The sequence below is a fragment of the Xyrauchen texanus genome, chromosome 32 (assembly GCF_025860055.1).
Source record: "Xyrauchen texanus isolate HMW12.3.18 chromosome 32, RBS_HiC_50CHRs, whole genome shotgun sequence".
In the NCBI taxonomy this organism is placed as follows: Eukaryota; Metazoa; Chordata; class Actinopteri; order Cypriniformes; family Catostomidae; genus Xyrauchen; species Xyrauchen texanus.
Genome location: NC_068307.1, coordinates 17147223 through 17167423, shown reverse-complemented (window position 1 = coordinate 17167423; position 20201 = coordinate 17147223). Strand labels below are relative to the sequence as shown.

The window sequence follows — 20201 nt, the reverse complement described above, 5'->3', positions numbered from 1 at the left end:
CATTTTAAATGATACCAAACATGTTACAAAAGTTACATTATTTGTATACATCAGATATGGTACATACAGATCTTAGGTGAGTTTGGGGTGATTCTGGGCTTAAAGGGAATGGATGAGGAGGAGGAGAGGGAGAGAATGGGACAGATGTGGAAGGGCTGACAATGAGGTGTGATTTTTCAGTCTTCAGCTCAGTGGGGTGTGGTGCCTCAGGAAGCATTTGCTATTTGCCTTTGAATGCAAACACATTGGCACCCCGCCTTACAATACTTTGATATAAAATGTCATCAAGCAACAATCACACATATTTGATAGATAGATAGATAGATAGATAGATAGATAGATAGATAGATAGATAGATAGATAGATAGATAGATAGATAGATAGATAGATAGATTGATTGATTGATTGATTTTGGGTTTTTAATGATAAATGTTTGACAAAATATAAATACATACATTTTGCACTAAATAAAAACATGTATAAATTCTTGTTTTCAATATTCAGTGTTTTCAGATTAATTAAGGTTCCTTTCCTGATTTCTGACATAAGATTATCATTTCCTAATTTCTGTGTGTTAAAATGACAAATAGCAATTGATATGTACGCAGTATATGCTGAAAATAAACAAAATTGATACAATATTTACTTGAAATTCATAAAAAAATTTTTTGGCAAAACAGGCACAGTTATTCAGGCAAATGTTGGGCAATTCACAGGCCTGGCTGATATATCCATCTATCTCTAGACAAAGTAAATAATCTGTGCCAGTTCTGATACGTGATTAGTGCAAGATTAGCTGATTGGAGCTCCAGTTGTAACGAGTTTGTAGTATGCTCCCTTCAGGTTCATGAGATAGTCATGACTACCCTTCTCTATGACATAGCCCCGTGACATCACCGCTATGATGTCAGAGTTCTGGATGGTAGAAAGACGGTGAGCAATGACAATACAAGTTCTGCCTTCTCTCGCTTTATCCAAAGCCTCCTGTACAGTCTGGAACACACAAACATAGACTGAGTACTCAAACAACTTAATGAAAATCCCTTAAACGCTTTTTATTGCTTTCCTGCTCACCTTTTCGCTTTCTGTGTCCAGCGCTGAGGTGGCCTCATCCAGCAAAAGTATTTTGGGGTCTCGTACGATTGCCCTAGCGATGGCAATGCGTTGCTTTTGACCACGAGAAAGCTGTGAACCTTGGGAACCAACATTAGTCTCGTATTTCTGCATGATGCAAGGAAAAAAAAATACCAATTTCTATATATCAACAAGAAAATAGGCCAATGCTTTAAAAATCATAGGAAAAATATCTAGTGATGTGATTAGGCATTTATGCTACATTCACGTCGGAATTGTCATTATAACAAGTTTCCAACGAATAAAAACCGGTCACATTTTTTTCAGATTATGTGAAAATTTTACTTATCCGACATGACTATTGTGATGTCATGTAAAAATAACAAAAATTGCACCAGCTTCAACAGTTAAAGGTGATTGATTATATGGCTATCTATTTATATATGAAAAGACATTTTATTAGGGCCAATGTGCACTTTTTTGTTCTTTAAGATTTTGCAAAAGAACATTCAGTAGTGGTGAATTAGTGTAGTGAAGTATTTTTCTGTAATCGAAAAACTAAGTCACACATGAATCCATTGTGTATCATTCAATGACTTCTTTAAATTCATTTTTAAATGTTATTTTAATGGTGCAACCCGAATGCTCTTTTGCCACCCCAGCACAGTTAGCCAGATGTCTTAAAGACTTTTTCAACCAAACATTACAAGTTTATGTTTGAATTAAATCTGGTTTAAAGGGGTAAAATTATTTTTGTTTTGTCAATCTTCATTTGATATTGATCCAAAATGAACAAAAGCACTCGTGAAGCCTATTGTTGCATAGTATGAGGACGTAAACAGCTCGGAGTAGAACCTCAAAGTTGTCATCTCATAAATATGGTAATTCCGACACAATGTGAATGCAGCATTAATCCTAAATTCTGATATTTTAAAAAATCCCCAATTGAAACCTCAGGAAGTGACATGACAAAGTCATGCAGTTGGGCTTTCTTGGCAGCAGAGATGACATCATCCATACTGAGATCTCGCTGATTGTCTCCGTAGCGGATGTTCTCTGCAATACTGCAGTCAAACAGAATTGGCTCCTGAGAGACGATCCCAATTTTGGAGCGCAGGAAAGCGACATTGACCCGAGAAGATTCATGGCCATCAATGAGCTAATCAATAAAGTATTAGATAAATAGTCAGATTCTAGTAAATTAATTCAATGTTTACAAAAGAGTTTTAAAAAAGTATTGCAGAAACTATTTTAAAATGTATCAATGTCACAGGCAGTGCTGTGAATTTTCTTACCACACGTCCATTGTCAGGATCGTAGAATCTCGCCAGTAGTTGTACACTAGTGCTCTTGCCACAGCCACTGCTGCCCACAAAGGCTAAAGTCTGACCCGGCTTAACGCTCACATTCAGCCCATTCAGAACCTGAATATCTGGCCGAGAGGGGTATGTGAATTTGCAGTCTATAAACTCAATGTCCCCTTTAAAATTATCCTAGACAAGAGAATGCAAGAGAGAAAGAGTGATTGAGAGACTGACTTCTTATTGACACAAAACACTTTATCTCTTAAATTTCTATATTTAAGAACCCACTCAAAATATGATTGATTATTTTCAGTTTAGATAACAGGTAAGGGTATAAATATAAACTGATTAGTGGTAGTATAGCAGTGATAGCTCCATTCTATATTAATACTTGAATTACCCATTTGTATCCTTCGTTGCTGTAGACACTTATTTTCGGAATGTGATCGAGTAGCTGGAAGAATCGTGCAGCAGAGATCTTGGCTTTGGCATAGTCTGGTGTATAGGAGGAGGCTCGACCCAAAGCAGTGCCACTGGTTACAATTGCTGAAATCACCCTATGGTGACAGAAAAAATCTAATATCCCACCATCATCAAATCAAAGCATTTGTTGGAAGGAGGTAAGCGGTTGTTACATACTTTTGGTGTTTGAACATGCTTCTTTAAACAATAATGGTTCACTCTATTGACTCCTATGTAACTACTCCATGTAAATGAACAATGAACATGTCATTGCCATCTCACCTGAAAACCATACTAAAGTGTAGCCCCTCTTGACGGACCAGGTATCCACCAAATCGGTAGGAGGCAGAGTTTGCCATGAAGACCACACACTGGGCAAACCCGTAGCAGGCACCGTAAACATTAGCCTTCTTTAACGCTGCACGGAACGGGGCCTCCAGCTGTATCTCATACATTTCCACAAAATTACGTTCTTTCCCCAGGCCAGCAATGGTACGTATGTTATTCAGAGCCTCCCCAGATATCTAAGCACAGAAACAGACAGAGAGGCATTTCAAGTGCCCTTGCTTTGTATGCAGTTGCTAATGCCCTATACCCTGCTAAAAAAAGACGAATTAGACCAGCATGAGATTCCATATTGGTTATACTGAGTAGTGCTGTTTTTTTCGCTGGCATTGGTGGTGGACCAGAATAGCCATTATGCTCGCCAGCTAAACGTAGCTGGTTGACAAGCTTAGTGAAGTTGGTTTACCAAGGAATTCTTGTTGGTTTTGAAGCCTGGTGGGGATATCAGCATCACATACTGGAGACAAGCATCAAAACAAAGTATGCTGTTGACTTGATTTTAGCCAAAGTCTAGTAAAAGCTCACCTGTCCTGCTACCTCCATGGCCTCTTTGTCCTGCTTGGCGAATCCAGTTAGCATCTTGGCCTGAAATCCCCCAGAGAGTGCCAGGAAGGGCAAGAAGCACAAGATGACCATAGTCAGCTTCCAGCTGAAGTAGAAGGAGATGATAATAGCCACACCGATGTTGGTCAGAGAATTTACGATCATGCCAATCTGAGAACCTGTGGCCTAGGATGATAGAGCAGTCACACAATTAGTCCTATTTTTGATATTTGTTTGAAATGTCTCTTGGAAAATAATCTGGCTGGTAGTTAAAACGATCAGTTAAAGGATAGTTTTTCTTACTCCCTGCACTTGTGAGGCATCAGTAGCCAGTCTTGTGGTCAAAGCACCAGGGCTGTTTTTATGGTCATCAAACCAACCAATCTCTTGCCCCAGCATTGCATGAAAACCCAGACGCCTCAATCTTCGAGTCAGCAGCTCCCCAGATTTAGAGAATGCATAGCCCTGAGAGAAAAAAGAAAGAAAGAAAGAAAGAAAGAAAGAAAAAGAAGAAGAAAAATAGAGAGGGAAAAACCTTACAATTCACAAATTCATAGAATCAGAGTCCATCCTTTCCATAAAAGAAAGCACAGGTTGCCAGATAGTATGGAATTTAAGTGCACTCTTTGCTTGTGTAGTGTAAAGATTTGTTCCAATGCCAATCTATGCATGAGATCATTGATACAGTTTTTAAAGATAGCATTGCTTTCAAACAATAATATAATGGGATAAGAATTCTTCTTAAACCTCTTAGAAAAAAAAAAAAAAAAAGGATGGCCAGAAAACGATCATTTTGAGCATGACCAGAACATATGTGAGAGAGTACCTAGTTCTGTTCTACACTGGTCAAACACATTGTCAACATCTGATTTAATTCTAGCCTGCTTTACTTTTGGACTAGTGCGGACAATTAACAATTTTGAACTGGATAACTTAATGTCGCAGACATACCGAAGATGAGTTTATTCTATCCAGGATGTCCTGATAGTTGAATGTTAAGTTCCTTCCACTGTTGTCTTACTGAGGTCAAAGGTTTCAAATTATCTGTGCTAACTAGAAAGTATACTGTTCCAATAATCTCCTTAAAACATGGCTGAATTTTTTGTTGATTATCTAAAAGATAATCAGGTGGTAATGATGGAAAGCAGGCAAAATATAATGAACAAAAACTCTGAAGTTGAAGATAACTAAAAAATGTGAATGAGGAATACTAAAATTAGATGTTAGGTATTCAAAAGACGCAAAGTTACCATCCACATTCTTTAAAAGTACTAAACCCGTTTTCAGCCCAAACTTTAAAAGCACCATCTGCGATAGAAGGCATATTAGGGGCAGTGGTGGCTCAGCGGTTAAGGCTCTGGGTTACTGATCAGAAGGTCATGGGTTCAAGCCCCAACACCACCAAGACACCACTGTTGGGCCCTTGAGCAAGGCCCTTGAACCTATCTGCTCCAGGGGCGCCGTATCATGGCTGACCCTGCACTCTGACCCCAGCTTAGCTGGGATATGTGAAAAATAAATAATTTCACCATGTATATGCAGAAATGTATGTATAATGTGTGACAATTGGTCAAATTAAATTAAATTAAATTAAATTAAACATACTGTTTCCAACTATAGGGGCATATTTTGATAGGTCATTGATGGAGAAAGCTAATCTAAACTTTACACAAATTTTTCTCACTCAGAATTTACAGAATACCATAAAAATAGGCTCAGAAAAAGGAATTTGAGCAAACTAACTCATTTAAAGAGGTGTTGCAACAGGAAGAACTTTCAAGTTTTAACCACTTAGGGTTATTTTCTTCATTGGAGCAGTGCACCCACAGAACACATTTCTAAATGCAACACATATGTACACTGCATTGTCAGAGTTGCCAAAAGGCCTACTACAGCGGATATGAGCTTAAACTGTCTTCTTTATGGGCAGTTTTCATTGCAGGTAAACTATTGTCATTACAGCTCAACAGTTTAAAAATAATCTTCGTGAGCAAGCTAGAGTTAGTTAAACCATATTTATAGCTAGCTACCAGAATAATAACACTTCTGGTTTATAGCAGAGATATTTGAAGGTAACACTTGAGTTCTTGAAGTTCCCTGTCAAGTGCCTTGATGAGCATAATTTTCATTGGCCTGTTGATGTATTTCCTACTAAAACATGTTGGGGTGGGACTTGTTGAACAGCTCGTGCCTTAGCCAAAAGGCTTTAGTTTACATGGCAGGGCTCGGCAAAGTCCCACACATGCACACATACAGTACCCTTGCTGCTTCTCGTGCCAGAACAGGTGTTCAGCCAGGGAAACTGAGAAGTAATCTCAATACAAAGTCTGACTGCTTTTCCACTGGTCTTTGCTTACAACAAGGCTGGAGTTGTTGTGCAAGTAAATGCAGATGAAAGAATACTTACTCGTGCTGTATATCCCAAGAAACCTCAGAAAAATGGCTGCATTAAAAATATAAACTCCAGTAACTTTCTTGTATCCAACTGCATTGACAGGTTCTATTCAGAAGTAAATCATCACTATGCCCTATTCCCATCCAAGACAATGTCACTCCACTGCAAGAGTTTCAGAGGGCTGAAAGGTAATAATGGTCATTCACAACTTGCTTTTTAAGTGACTCTTAATGGAAATCATGTTTGGAACAGCCCTAGAGCATGGATTGTGCCTTTGAAGTGCCCTGTGAAGATCATCCACGCAGGTGAGAACACAGCCATGTAGGGGAAGGGTGCGTTCTCGTTTTAGAACGCCTTTGATTGGAAAACATTAATGCAGTAAGTTGTGAGTCATACATTTTTCTGGATCCGTTTAGCCAGAAGAGAAAGACTGCAGATTTTAAATGCTTTTATATCTTCTGAAAATTAATTTTGACACCATTTAGAAGTACACTGGCATATAGATTACCTTAAAGCTAATAGATATGGACTAAAAGCAGAATAACTTTATGTTATATGTTCAACAGGACTGTACACTTGCAAAAAGTATGTTTCTGGCTTATCTGTAATGGTTTCAATTATTTCTGATAAAAATGCTTAATATGAAGATGTTTAAAAGACACACCTGTAACACTTGTGTGAAGAAAGAAATCAAACCAACAAGTAAAAAGAACAGACAGATTCCATTAATTTCCCTCCTCTGCTCAACAGGATCAGGCATCGAGAACGTCTGCAGGTAAAATTAGATATAAAGTTGAAAGTCACGCACGCTTACAGAAAGAACACGTCAACTAAACTGAGAGGACCAGAATTAATGCTCACCGCCAGGATTTGGCTAAAGAGGAGAGAGTAGACAGGGTTCACCCCTCCATTCACAGCTGCTCCAAAGCTTCCAAAGAGCATGTAGGGCCATTCTGGGGCATTGTATTTAAGAATACGGGCCACAGGAGCTGGCTCTACCTCTGAATCGTCATCAGGAATTGCACTCTACATACATACATACATACATACATGAGATATTGGCAAGATACTCTGTGTTAGGATGAGGGTTTTGAATGAACTAACCTTTCCCTTGAACTCCTGAGAAACACGGGTTTCAGAGTATGAGCGAGGGCCCAGCTCTCCAGTGATAGGCACCAAAGATTCTGGTATAATGTTTGACAACTGTGATCGAGATCTTTGATGAATAGAGGCCCTGCAGTTATAGTAAACACAACATGCTAATGTTAGACTGTATGTGTGTTAGTCAAGTCTCTTGTGCTCTTCATGTGAGGCATAGGCGGAAATTGCGGGGGGGGGTCAGGACCCCCCTATCTGTGGGTTGTCCCCCCCTAAAATATCATTAAAATATGTGTATTGTAAATAATATAATGATATATTCTTAAAATAATTGTTTAAGAAATAAAATAATACAAAAGCAAACGGGGCAACAACAAAAAAAACCTTGGTGTCCCCTTCAAAAATTGCTCTTGAGAATTGTTATGTATATTGTCCCCCCCAACATTTTGATGAAATTTTCGCCCCTGATGTGAGGAGTGCTATTTGTGTGGCTCTTGAGTGAACATCGACAGAGTTGCTGTTCCATTTCAGTTAGGATGCTTTGCTTGAATGTCACTATGTTTTGGAACGTTAGTTTGAGTGTTCCAGCAAGACATAATAACTATTTTACCATAATTTACCTCAAGCTAGCTCGGTAACTTCCTGCCCTTTTGAGACTCCTCCTCTCTGCTTCTGGGTCAACATTTTCAGCTTCCCCCATTTCTGAAAAGCGTGAGATAGAATGATTGGATTTTACATCACTTTATTCACCGATTATTAATGTGATCATTTAAGTTCCAAAGTGAAAAAGTAGTGTGGGTGTGTTTGATTCACCTTGTTTAGCTTTTTGGTTTAGTGCTTTATCCCCTTGACTCTGAAGAGTGACCAGGGTGAAATAGACACCCTTTCTTTCCAACAGCTCATTGTGTTTTCCTCGTTCCACAGCACGTCCATGCTCGAATCCCACAATCACGTCTGCATTCTTTATGGTAGATAAACGGTGAGCAATGGAGATGGTGGTGCGACCTATTTGGACCTTCAAATGAAAATTGACAGTTTGTGTCCAATCGGATGTGCCCTTCATTCTTAAACAATCACTTAAAGAGATAGTTCACCAACAAATGAAAATTGTCATCATTTACTAATGCTAATCCTACTTACTTTCTTCCGTGGAACACAAAAGAAGATGCTAGGTATTATGTTAGTCTCAGTCACCACATCATCATTTTCATTTGTCGATAAACTGTCCTTTTAACAACAATCTACAGGATTGTGTTTACAATCATGCCCATGTCTGTTTGCACATGTGGGATTGTGTGGATGCTGCTAACCTTGTCCAAAGCCTCCTGTACGACAGCTTCACTCTCATTGTCCAGAGCTGATGTGGCCATGTCCAGAAGGAGGATCCTGGGGTTCCTCACTAGTGCTCGGGCTATTGCGATTCGCTGTTTCTGTCCGCCACTCATCTGGCCACCACCCTCCCCTACTAAAGTGTCAAATTTCTGAACAGAAAAGATAAAGCTCATGAGAGACAAACTGTTTGTGTAAGAGATTAAGCAATTTACGTGAGCAAAGTGGGTCTCTCTGAAACATTTTCTTTTATTGACACCAAAATGCTCCTTATTTAAGATGTCAAGATAGGTATTTTCAGTGGTAAATTAAGTGGTCTCCTGCCTGTGGTAAGTCCATGATGAAGTTGTAAGCATTGGCCTCTTTGGCAGCTTTGATGATGTCGTCACTCGAGACACCAGGACGTCCATATCGAATGTTCTCAGCAATGGTGGTAGCAAATAGAACAGGCTCCTGCTCTACAATTCCAATCAGAGAACGAAGCCACTGGATGTTCAGACCCCGGATATCATGACCATCCAATGTAACCTAGAGAAAAAGAAAATGACCCCAATTTCCAGGGCTTCTGAATTATGTACATTCATAATATTTCAGGATGTCAGGCAGCAGTTATTTTTCTTTACCATGCCTTCTTTGGGGTCGTAGAATCGTTGGATGAGCTGGATTGTTGTGCTCTTCCCTGCGCCGCTCGGACCCACAAAAGCTGTTGTCTCACCTGACATTACCTGCAGGCTGAGCTTATCTAGGATCTGTAAGAGGTGGGTGAGTAGATTTCAGCTAAAGCAGGAACACATCAAAGACCCATCTGGACCAGATGGCAGAAGTGAAGATTTGACTTTATTAGTGTACATTTACCTTCACTTCAGGTCTGGACGGGTAATGAAAAGTCACATTATGGAACTCCAGGTCTCCTTTCACGTTGTCTAACTTATATCCTGCCTCAGAAAGACAATCGATCTCTGGTTCCTGAAAATAAGACAACATTCTCATTAATCCGTCACTCAGGGAAGGTGTCAGACAGATCCAGGTGTCAAATAGATGTCAGTCATGCAATGGTATCTGCACCACAGAAATAGAGGTATGCCCATGAATAAGCTTTAACAGAAATTCCAAATGTCCCCTTACATTTTTCATCCTAGCACCCAATCTCTGACTTCAACACTTATTTGACATTTTTGTATGATCATCTTTTCAATACTCATGGGTTTCTGATATTTATCTGATGTGTTGGTAGGGCTTTTCTATAAATATGACAGTATTATAGAAACTACATCTTCAGTATATTATTCATCCAGTTTACTTTAGACTGGCACAGATATGAGTTGTGATTTTGAATTTGATTTTTGTGATTTTGTCTATGGAATTCTTACACGCTCAATGGTCTCAAAGATAATGGTGGCAGCTCCTCTTCCTGAAGCGAAAGCCTCTAGACAAGGAGATGCCTGGCCCAGATTCAACGCTGCAATAAGCACTCCAAAAAATACCTACAGGCAAAACACACATGTCCATGTGACAGTTTTTTTTTGCTTCCAAGCAAACACGTCTGCAAGTATTGATCAGTGTGAGCATATGCATGCATGTAGTACCTGCAGTAATGTTCCTGGACTATACTCTTGTGTGTCCAGTACAAGGCTGGATCCATACCAGAAAGCCAAGGAATAACACAGGAAGATGATAAACCACATGTAGCCTGTGAAGAACCCCATGATCAGACCTTTCCTTATGCCCCATCGCTGGGCAGAGACTAGATTACGATCGTACCTGCAGAGTCCAAAATAAGAAGAAAATGCACACATTTCTATGGTAAAGTTCAGGTAGCAGTTAATTCAATGTTGGAACCAGTTTGGAGGAAATACACAATGTGTACACAATACTTTTCTAATGCAGTTGTTTGAAGGGTCTATTAGAACAACTGATGTGTAAAGTTGGTTGTAAGTTACCTGTCTACCTCTTTGTTCTCTCCGCCAAATGCTGCAACTGTGCGTATAGAGGACAAAACCTCATCTGCCACAGCACCTGCTTTAGCATATGCTTGCAACTCCATTCCTGTCAGTTTTGCCACAAACTAGACAAGCACATTCAATGCAATGAGGTTTATCTTATTTTAATGTACTTCTTTAAATGTTTATTACTGGTGGTATCTATTCCTAACCCTTCTATGCCATATACAGCAACAGAACAATATATGTGAACCCTTTAGATTTACCTGGATTTATAGCAATAGACATACCATAAACTGACTACTATTCAGTCTTTTAGGGATCATTTTGTAACCCACTCCAGCTTTTTGCAATTCGTGGACATGGTTAAGACATGGTTAAGATCAGGCAATGTTTCTTGTGTATAGCAAACTTAAAATGTATTATTGTTTTTTTATAGGGTACGGTGGCTCTGACCAACACCTCTAATCAGGGACATAGTTAAGGCTAATGATCAAAACAAGCAAGTACAACCCTCATTATTTATACCATGATCAGTGGAAACATGGGTAAATGGGTTCACGTCCCTTATCCTGGAACTGTATATATTTCACCTGTAATTTGTTATGTTTATAATGTGAGCCCTGGTGAAAATTCATTTCTCACCAGAGCCATGAGAGCAGCTCCGACCCCAATCAGTGGAGACACTGAGAGGATGACCAGTGTCAGCTTCCAGCCCTTTGCAAAACCCATGAGGAAACCACACAGAAACGTGGTGAAACGCTGAATGAAGATCCCCACCTGATCAGCCATTGCATCGTTTATCTTGTTGATGTCACTATGGCAAGGATCATATGGTGACACACATGAGATGATACGCATGAAATATAATGATTATTTAGAGTGTTTGTGTGTTCAGAATGTGTTCATGTTTGTGTTTGAGCTTGCACATGTCTTACTCAGACATGCGTGTGTTGAGCTCTCCCACAGAGGTGCAATCAAACCAACCGATCTCCATCCTCATGACCTTCCTGAAATACATCTTCCGGATGACCTGAATCTGACGTGCCGCTGCAGTTATCCACAGAGAAATCTGTGGGGGAAACATTTCCTTGAAAATTTTATTTTATTTATTTTTTATTTGTATTATTATTTAAACATAAACAAAACATAAACATTTTCAGAGGAAATGGCTCACTTGGAGGTATCCAAGAACGAAGACACCCCCTCCGATAGCAACATAATAGTATGCAAAATTCGTCATTTCATATTCAATGTCCAACAGCCTGAAGCAGAAATGTACACCATCATCATTAAATGCATTCTTTTACAAAGCAGGACTTACAATAAGTGACGACACAGCTACTGTTTCTAACGTGCAACTCAATGCTTTAGACTAATATTCATGAATTGGTGGCCTATTCCTGCTCATTCTCTAAGAGGGACAATCTTTCAGGGTGCACACTGAAACATCTTCTAGATTGTGAAAGCAACATTCTTTAGTGGTGAATTCAAGTGAATCTGCCAAAAGTGTTTAAAGGAATATTCTGGGTTCAATACAAGTTAAGATCAATCAACAGCATTTGTGGCATAATGTTGATTGCTACAAAAATTATTTTGTATTTGTCTTTAAAAAAAGTAATAATCTGGGTTGCAGTGAGACACTTACAATGGAAGTGAATGGGGCCAACCCATAAACATTAAAGTACTGTTTCAAAAGTTTAGCTACAAGATATAAACAATTTGTCTTGATTGACATGATTTCAGTGTGATTAAATAACTAACTAGCCTTTTTTGTGTAAAGTTATAGCCAATTTAACAACTTGGTTGCCATGACGATGTGATGTAATGCCAATAAACCCTAAAAGTGGCTCAGCTGTTGAGGATCTGAGTTACTGACTGGAAGGTTGGGGGTTCAAGCCCCAGCACTGCCAACATGCCCACTGTTGGGCCTGTGTGAAAACAGCTAAATTTCACTTATTATGAGTAACCAAAATAAAAGCTTCTGTTCTATATAAAATTATAACCTTCCAATTTCTGCCTTTCAACCCTCCAAAATTTGGCCCCATTCACTTCCATTGTAAGTGGCTCACTGTAACCTTGATTTTTTAGTTTTTTTTAAGAAAAGGATGGACAAGTCTAAATTCAATTGTGTGGTAATCAACATTATGCCACAAATGCTGTCAACTGAGCTTAACTACAGCCCTGTCATTATCTCAACTAACCTTCAAAAACCAAGTGACGACCAAGCAAAACATTTTTAATTTTAGTTTGTTTTAGGTTAGTCTTATATTTTTTTCTCACCCGCATGGTGTAGTCATGTTTAGAGCCAGGTTTTCTTCCCCTGTCAGGTTTCGCCACTGTATTGTATTATTCACACACTCTTTCTCTGGGTCCTTCAGTTCATTGAGCTCAACGTCGTATGCAATGAAGGCGTCTGTCAGCATCCCGAACACGAGCAGCATCAATGGCTGCGCTGAGCCGTGAAAAACTGCACACACACTCCCAAAAATCATCATACAGATTTCCCGGCAGCTGGCATAGCGAAACTGCAGGTCAGGAGAAATCCAAAAGAAAACAAAATATCTGTTAATAAAACCTTTGGATCATCTGTGCATAAAGTGTTTAATTGAGCTTAATTTTATCTAATTTCAGAGAATAATGGCTACAACACCATTGGTCAGAAAAGCACCAAATACTATACTTACAGTTATTATAAACTATGTGTTTATAGTCTAGCAAGCATTCATAAGTGTGTAGTCTGTATATCCAACAAGTGCCATTATATCTTTTGACCCAAACAGAACAACCACAAAATTCCTCCTAATACCAGAAGTTTATTTAATGCCATGATATGATATTCTTCTCATATTTTCTCATTATTAATCTATTGCTGAGAAGCATTACCAGTTGAAAAAAGCTGACGCGTATGGCAGATTCTTCTTTCTTGCCATTTTTGGACCTGCGAATGCAAAGATTTGTGGTGCTCAAATTAGATGTGAGAAAACAACCAGTTTTCATCAATAAAAAGGAAAAACTGATAACTTACTTTTTATCCTTTCCAGATGATGTCATTGTCCTATAGTAAGATATAGTGAATTTGTTTGTTTAAAGAAATAAAGCAACTGAATGAAGAGGAAATAATTGTCCAATATTCTTATGTTGATTTCATACATTTAACGTAAATACATTAAAGATGGAGAACTTACATGTATGTCCCATTTGTCTCTGTAAAACAGAATTAACATGCTCATTTATTTTATCCAGTTAAATAATTGGATGTAATAATAGATTTGAGAAGAGTTTCGAAAATTGACTAATTAACAGTTTACCTTCATCCGAAAATTCATAACTGTCATTTTCCTGTCCATAATTCTTGATGCTGCGCAGTTTCACAGTGCCTGGCATTTTTCTGCCTGTTCTTTAACTATAAGACAAATCTTTTCCATTAAAAAACAAAAGTCACAGAGGATGTGTTGTTTCGAATTTCAGCCCAGCTCTGAAAACTTACCTTGCGAATCTAAACGTGACACTAATTGTGCAGCTAAAAGGATTCCCAGGAAAGTTCTAAAATCCAGTCATGTTCTTGACAAAGTCTGGATAGATTCCTTCTCGCTTTTCAGAATTGAACATTGGTGACCTGTGTGAGTGTGTGTGTGTGCGTGTGTGTGTGTGTGTGTGTGTGTGTGTGTGTGTGTGTGTGTGTGTGTGTGTGTGTGTGTGTGGTTAAATGTCGAGTCAGTTTGGCTCGGCTGAGGTAAGTGTCCGGCAGGTTTGTGCTGCCAGGCAGGTGGATGACCCCCGTATACAAATACTGACACGTGATAACTGACCCCCAAAAATCAATGAAGCTATTCAGGCACATGTGCTCATGAGATATGGGATTTGTTATGAAAATATTTCTACATTTATACTCAGTTACTGGTTGCATAAAAACAATTATATCTTAAATTAAGAAAACCCTTTGTGGCAATAACCTTATATCTATATCTATATATCTATCTATCTATCTATCTATCTATCTATATATATATATATATATATATATATATATATATATATATAAAAGGCTTTTCTAAACGAAAGTGGTTTCTTGGAACTGGGCCCAGGCCCTTAAAAAATGTAATTATAAATAAGAGTTCATGAACACATTCAGATATTTTTCCAATAGTGTCTCCCATCATTTGGATTTTCACACTCATTTTTAGAGCATCCAGCAAGATCATGAGACTGCACTGGTCATGAGAAAGTGCAGCCAATTTTTGCTAAAATAAGACAGATAGATATGAAAACATTCTAATTGACTGCGCTCTGAAATGTTTCTGGCTTGAGACACTTGGCAGATGTCTCAAGGTGACTAGATGCTGTTCGGAGAACTGTTTCGGCAATATACTACAGCGAGGTAAAAGCTTGTTAGGTCATTCCCCTCACCAAAGTTTCCGTCCTGCAAGCCACTCCTTCAAGTGCAACAGAATCAATATGTTTGGAAGGAACATGATGTTTAAAAAAAAAAAGTTGTGGTGCTGAATGAACCCAATAAATCCTTAGTCATTAGAAACACCTTTTATGATCCTGGTGTACATAACTAATTATAAAAACAAGAAACATTAATATTTAAATAGAGTATCCACACATTAATGGTCATGGTCCTTCTGGGGATTGTGTTTGTATATACTATATAATTAATGTTAACAATACATTTTAACATATCAGTCAAACAATAATTTATAGGAGTTTCTGACTATTTTGTCTAAATGTATCACTTATATAAAAATAATCTGTTATGTATTCTATAGTTTAAATTGTACATAACTATTACAGAAACAAAAAGTGCAACTAATATAATATGTATTAATTAAAGTTGAAGTATATAACCTTTTCTGTTCTAAAATACTTTCTTCTATTTCGTTTAATATGCAGTGACAACTATTGGTTCATTTTCTCTAAATATCTGTAAGCGCTGTGTTTCTGTTGCGTTTTGTAAATTGCTCAGTTTTTTTACTGAGCGATCCGCTTAGACCCACCTCAACAACATTACTCAGCCAATGGTGTGAGTTAGGGGCGGGACTATCTCTTTGTTTGACCAATGGCAGATGGAGCTGTTATGAAAACAATGTTTCTTTTAGCAATTCCATTTGGTGGCGCAGATATTACATACTTCAGATTTAATATAATACATTTTTATATTATAGACAAAAGAAATTAAATGATCACCCTAGCTTACATGTTTTTAGAAATTGAGCTTAGGTTACCTTGAATGTGATTGAAGAACTTCATCTTAGAAATCTACATCTTAGCAACAAATTGTTCTATAGAAACTTTTCAAAAGTTCTGTCTGAGTGATTCTACTTTAAAGGGTAACTAAACACCTGCTCAGAGTCTGACTCCACCCACTAGAAATATTTGAAAATGCTGGAAAAGTGGGCTGACCCCAGCGGGGATAGAGGGAACGAACCGAGTGCGGGGCTGAGCGGGGGGGCACCTGAGACTCCTAGTGACGGATTAATTGACAGCTGCTGTCAGACTCTATGTTATTATTATTCCTCACACGCTCGCAAGACGACATGTACATGAATCTGGCGTGGTGAGCTGGAACCTGCTTACGTCAGCTGTCACCGCTTATGTCACGAAGTACAGAAACAGCCAATAGGAAAATTCAACTGCAGTAGCCACCGTTCAACCTGAAGAGGGCAGCACTCAGACGTTTTTACACCATATATTGTAGAATTAAAACACTTTATACACAAATGTCAAAAAAATTACTTGAATCAATGACCAGTACTAATAAAGCCCCATGCTTACAGATCATTAACTAAAAAAAGTTGGTTTAGGGTTTAGTTACCCTTTAAAATTGCTTCAACATAGGCCTATGCATATTGTGTGACATGATTTCATTTTATTATGAATGTTGAATTGTTCCATCAGACAATAGCATACTTTATCTGAAAAATCAGCCTCTGGTGCACCTCAATCCCACCATACTGCAGGGGTTGGTGTACTTGAACTGGGATAGACTCTGTCCCATAGAACAAAAGAGGACCCTTAAACTCTGGTGCATTTCTGGGCTGCTGTCTGCAATTGTTTTCACACTCATGTTTAATACTTTATACTGTAGATTAATTGCAAAAAAAATGGTCTAATTTGTTTCAGAACAACCCCCAAATAAAAAATTTATTAAAAAACTATTTGTTTACAATCTTGAATGAACAGAAAAACAATTTTATGTTGTTGTTGTTGTCCTAATTTGAAAATATGTAATTCCGGTTCTGTGTTCACTCTAGTGTTATTCCACTATATGGCAACAAGTACTATGACATTTTTTTTTTTTTTTCTCAATCACCTTCCATCATAAATGCAGATCTGAAATGTAGGTGGCGCTCTAACGCATTTCAGCCCCCACATATGTGCTCGTCCATAAACATCCAGTCTAATTTTCAGTTACCACAGCAATTGTTTCATAGGATATCTCGGCCTCTGAGTGGACTAGAAGCTCAATCGAGTTGTCATTAGAATTCTGAGATTCTACACATTGCTTGATATCTTAGATATAACATTGGATGATTCACACTAGCAAGCTCATAGACAAGTAAATAATGGCTCATTTTGAAGAAAACTGCCTAAAGTAAAAGCAGATAAAGTTTTTGGACAATTGATGCTTACAGTTGCATTAATGGGTGCACATTTAATCAGCACATATTTGATGTCTTACATTGTTCACTTGGTGATTCTATTGAAAATCTTTCGAACTGTGGTATTAGGGGGGAAACAAATTGTACAGTCATGTTCCTGAGAATGAGAGCTTGTATTTGTCATATGACTTGTATATTTAAGTGCAATGTGAAAGACTTCATATTCACATTCATATTTCTACCACATTACTTATTATGGCTCTTTTTTTGTTATTTTATGCAACATAAATTATTGGAATTTTATGAAAAGTTCAGATTCTAGACATTCAAATGATAACCCATATGCCTGACTTATGTATACGGGGACTTTAACGTTTTAAGCTTAAACATATTTTGCAATATAAATTAACACTTTACTGTTTGGAAACAATTCATTAATAGCTGTGAGTTTTACTACTGCTACTTTTTAAGAATGCATATTTTGTGACTCACAATTAAGAAGAAAGACTGTATAACAAATTTTACTCACCACTGGGACAATGTCTCAGCATAAGAGGATAATAATGATGTTCTCAGTTATGCTTCACAGCTTAAGAATCACCTTTGCTTTGGATGTCTCACACTTTGTTTGGGGAAATAAAAATAGGCACCATTTTGGAAAATTGTTGACACTCAAAATGTCTCCATTTAATTAATCTGCTGCTGTGACATGACTTGTAAATGTACATAAAATGTAATTTTATGATTTAAAGTTCAAAAATTTTTTGAATGTATACAAAATAAATATTTTGTAAAATATTGCATAAAAGTGAAATGTCAGAATTGCTTTGCCACTGTTGCATGATTTATGAAACTCAGCCGTATGTTCTCTGTTTTTAATGTGTTTTTTTTAACAGCCATGTTTCTGTACATTGTGAGGTTGGTGGTCCTGAATTACATGATAAGATGGGAAAGATTTTCAGACAGAGGCTGTGACTCTGGTTTCTGAAAGCTCCTTGCATGCCATCTGGACATGTGCAACTTCTGTGTTGTGGCAGCATGCTTGACAGGGAAGGAGAGGAGGAGATGAGAAAAATTCTCTCATCCATCTGCCACAAAATCTGAGAGCTTCAATAAACCTCACACTTTTATTCGAGAAGCTGTTTGGCAAAATAGGTATGGAAGTACAATTTTAACGGTATTGAAAAACAACAACAAAAAACACGGTCTGCTTTTATCAGGCAAGTGCAAAATGTGATCTGCACAAAGAGCCCAAATTCTTCATGTAATTTTAAGACATTCCAATAGGACATTTTAAATCATGACGAGTTTACTAACCCATATCCAAATTTATCTAAAGTTAATTTTTCCTTAATTGTAGAGTTTCCTATAGAATCCTCTCATGATAAGAGTAGATTTACAGAAAACAGCAGCTTTAAAGGAATATTTCAGAAGAAAAAACTTTTGATAACCACAAAAATAAATGTTGACTTTTTCCTCCTTTAAAAAAGCAAAAATCATTGTTACTGTTTGACAAGTACAATGGGAATGTAGGTGGCGATATGCACAAAAAATGTGAATTGCCAAAAACAAAAGAATGTGGAAGTGAGATTTACATTAAAAATAACTTAAAGGTTGATCTGTTTCTCGCCCACAGCTATCATAGCACTTCACTGAAGTCGTGTGGATTACTTTTATTCTGCCTTTATGTGCTTTTTGGACCTTCAAAGTTCTGGCCACCATTCACTTGCATTGTGTGGACCTACAGAGTTGAGATATTCTTCTAAAAATCTTAATTTGTGTTCTGCAAAATAAACATCATACACCTCTCAGATGCCATGAGGGTGAGTAAATGAGAGAATTTTCATTTGTAGGTGAACTATTGCTTTAACGGTTTCAAAAGTATAGTTAAGAGAAATCCAATATGCATGTTGACATGATTTTAGTGTGACTACCCTTTAATGTCAAAATATCCATCTGAACATCTTTGTTCAAAAAAATTTAAACATTAGAGCTCAAATAATAAGAAAATGAATGCAAGTGTTTATATAGAAGTACTATAAGCTCCACATTTCTACATTTAAACACACACACAAAAAAATGAAATGGGTAGGAAAATAGATTAATATACAGAGAATATCCTGTGCATGGATTGTTGTATATACAGAATTGCAAACTGGTTTTCTTCCACATTTTGGGGTTTTGGTTCATAATTAATGTAAAAGATGAAAGAAAAATTCTTCCTGATGCCAGATGGTGATCTGCTAAAAGTCTGTACCCTCATACCCATTACTCCCAGGGGTGGAACGCAAAGTTCTTCTGGTTTCCTCCCTCTTATCTTCCCATCTGCATTTTTGACTACCTCCCGTCCAAATATTTTGTAATACCAGCCAAAAGTGTTGTGTGGAGATCCTTCAGACATGTGGACAGCAGTTCCGTTTTTGTAGTCTTTACACTTGATAGCAGTTGGATGTTTTTGTAATGGCACCATGGACATGACAAGCATCCAAATATCTGTAGATACTGTCCATTTATGCTGTGCATCAATCATCTTTACGAATAAGTTGTAACAATGGAACTGCAACACTTTAGTTCTAAAGTTCTCTTTAAATCGATTTGAAAAATTGAACTTAAAGGGAAAAGCCACCCAAAAATGGAAATTCTCATTGGATATTCTTTGTCCTACAGAAGTAATACATATCTGGGATGGTATGAGGATGAGCAAAATGGGAGAATTTTCCTTTTTGGGTGAATTATCCCTTTAAACACTATCAGTAGCTTTTGCTATGCAATTATCATTTACATTTGAACCTAGCAAACGTCATCTTCGTAACAGAAATAGGACGGTATCATAAATACAAATAAAACCCCTGAGGTGGTCCATATAACAGCAAGTAGTTTCATGGACTAACCAAAGTCCTAAACCATGGACATAATGGGACCCGCTTTCATACATGGGTCTTGATTGAAATAAAATCAAATGGTTTATGTTCTCACTACTACAATTCTTACAGGTCAAATAGCAATTAATACCTTGCAAATCTTCCATGCTTTGGTGGCTATTGCAAGACTTCATAAAATAACTGACTACATTTAACAAGAACTACATAACGAATTGTCAAGA

At 37.6% G+C, this 20201-nt stretch overlaps 1 protein-coding gene across 1 annotated transcript; it reads right to left on the bottom strand.

Moving 5' to 3' along the window:
- Positions 1-192: 192 nt before the first annotated feature.
- On the bottom strand, positions 193-14159 carry LOC127625830 (bile salt export pump-like). The gene is made up of 29 exons (XM_052101231.1): positions 13981-14159; positions 13802-13896; positions 13679-13697; positions 13519-13548; positions 13377-13431; positions 12774-13018; positions 11668-11755; positions 11429-11562; positions 11136-11307; positions 10491-10615; positions 10137-10311; positions 9921-10034; positions 9406-9516; positions 9174-9299; positions 8875-9078; positions 8532-8702; positions 8035-8236; positions 7842-7923; positions 7228-7357; positions 6985-7149; positions 6788-6892; positions 4032-4193; positions 3711-3914; positions 3123-3364; positions 2779-2935; positions 2370-2567; positions 2027-2233; positions 1075-1221; positions 193-993 (listed from the first exon to the last, which is right to left on the bottom strand). The coding sequence occupies exons 2-29, from the start codon at positions 13875-13877 to the stop codon at positions 793-795; spliced, it is 4047 nt and encodes a 1348-aa protein (XP_051957191.1). The 5' UTR covers positions 13878-13896; positions 13981-14159; the 3' UTR covers positions 193-792.
- Between the last annotated feature and the right edge of the window lie 6042 nt (positions 14160-20201).

Excerpts from the sequence above, each read along its gene's own strand:
- LOC127625830 (XM_052101231.1), bottom strand. The coding sequence starts at position 13,877 with ATGCCAGGCACTGTGAAACTGCGCAGCATCAAGAATTATGGACAGGAA. Across the intron at positions 13,432-13,518 it reads TCATCTGGAAAGGATAAAAA|GTCCAAAAATGGCAAGAAAG; the intron begins GTAAGTTATCAG and ends TTGCATTCGCAG. Across the intron at positions 9,517-9,920 it reads TCTTTGAGACCATTGAGCGT|GAACCAGAGATCGATTGTCT; the intron begins GTAAGAATTCCA and ends TCTTATTTTCAG.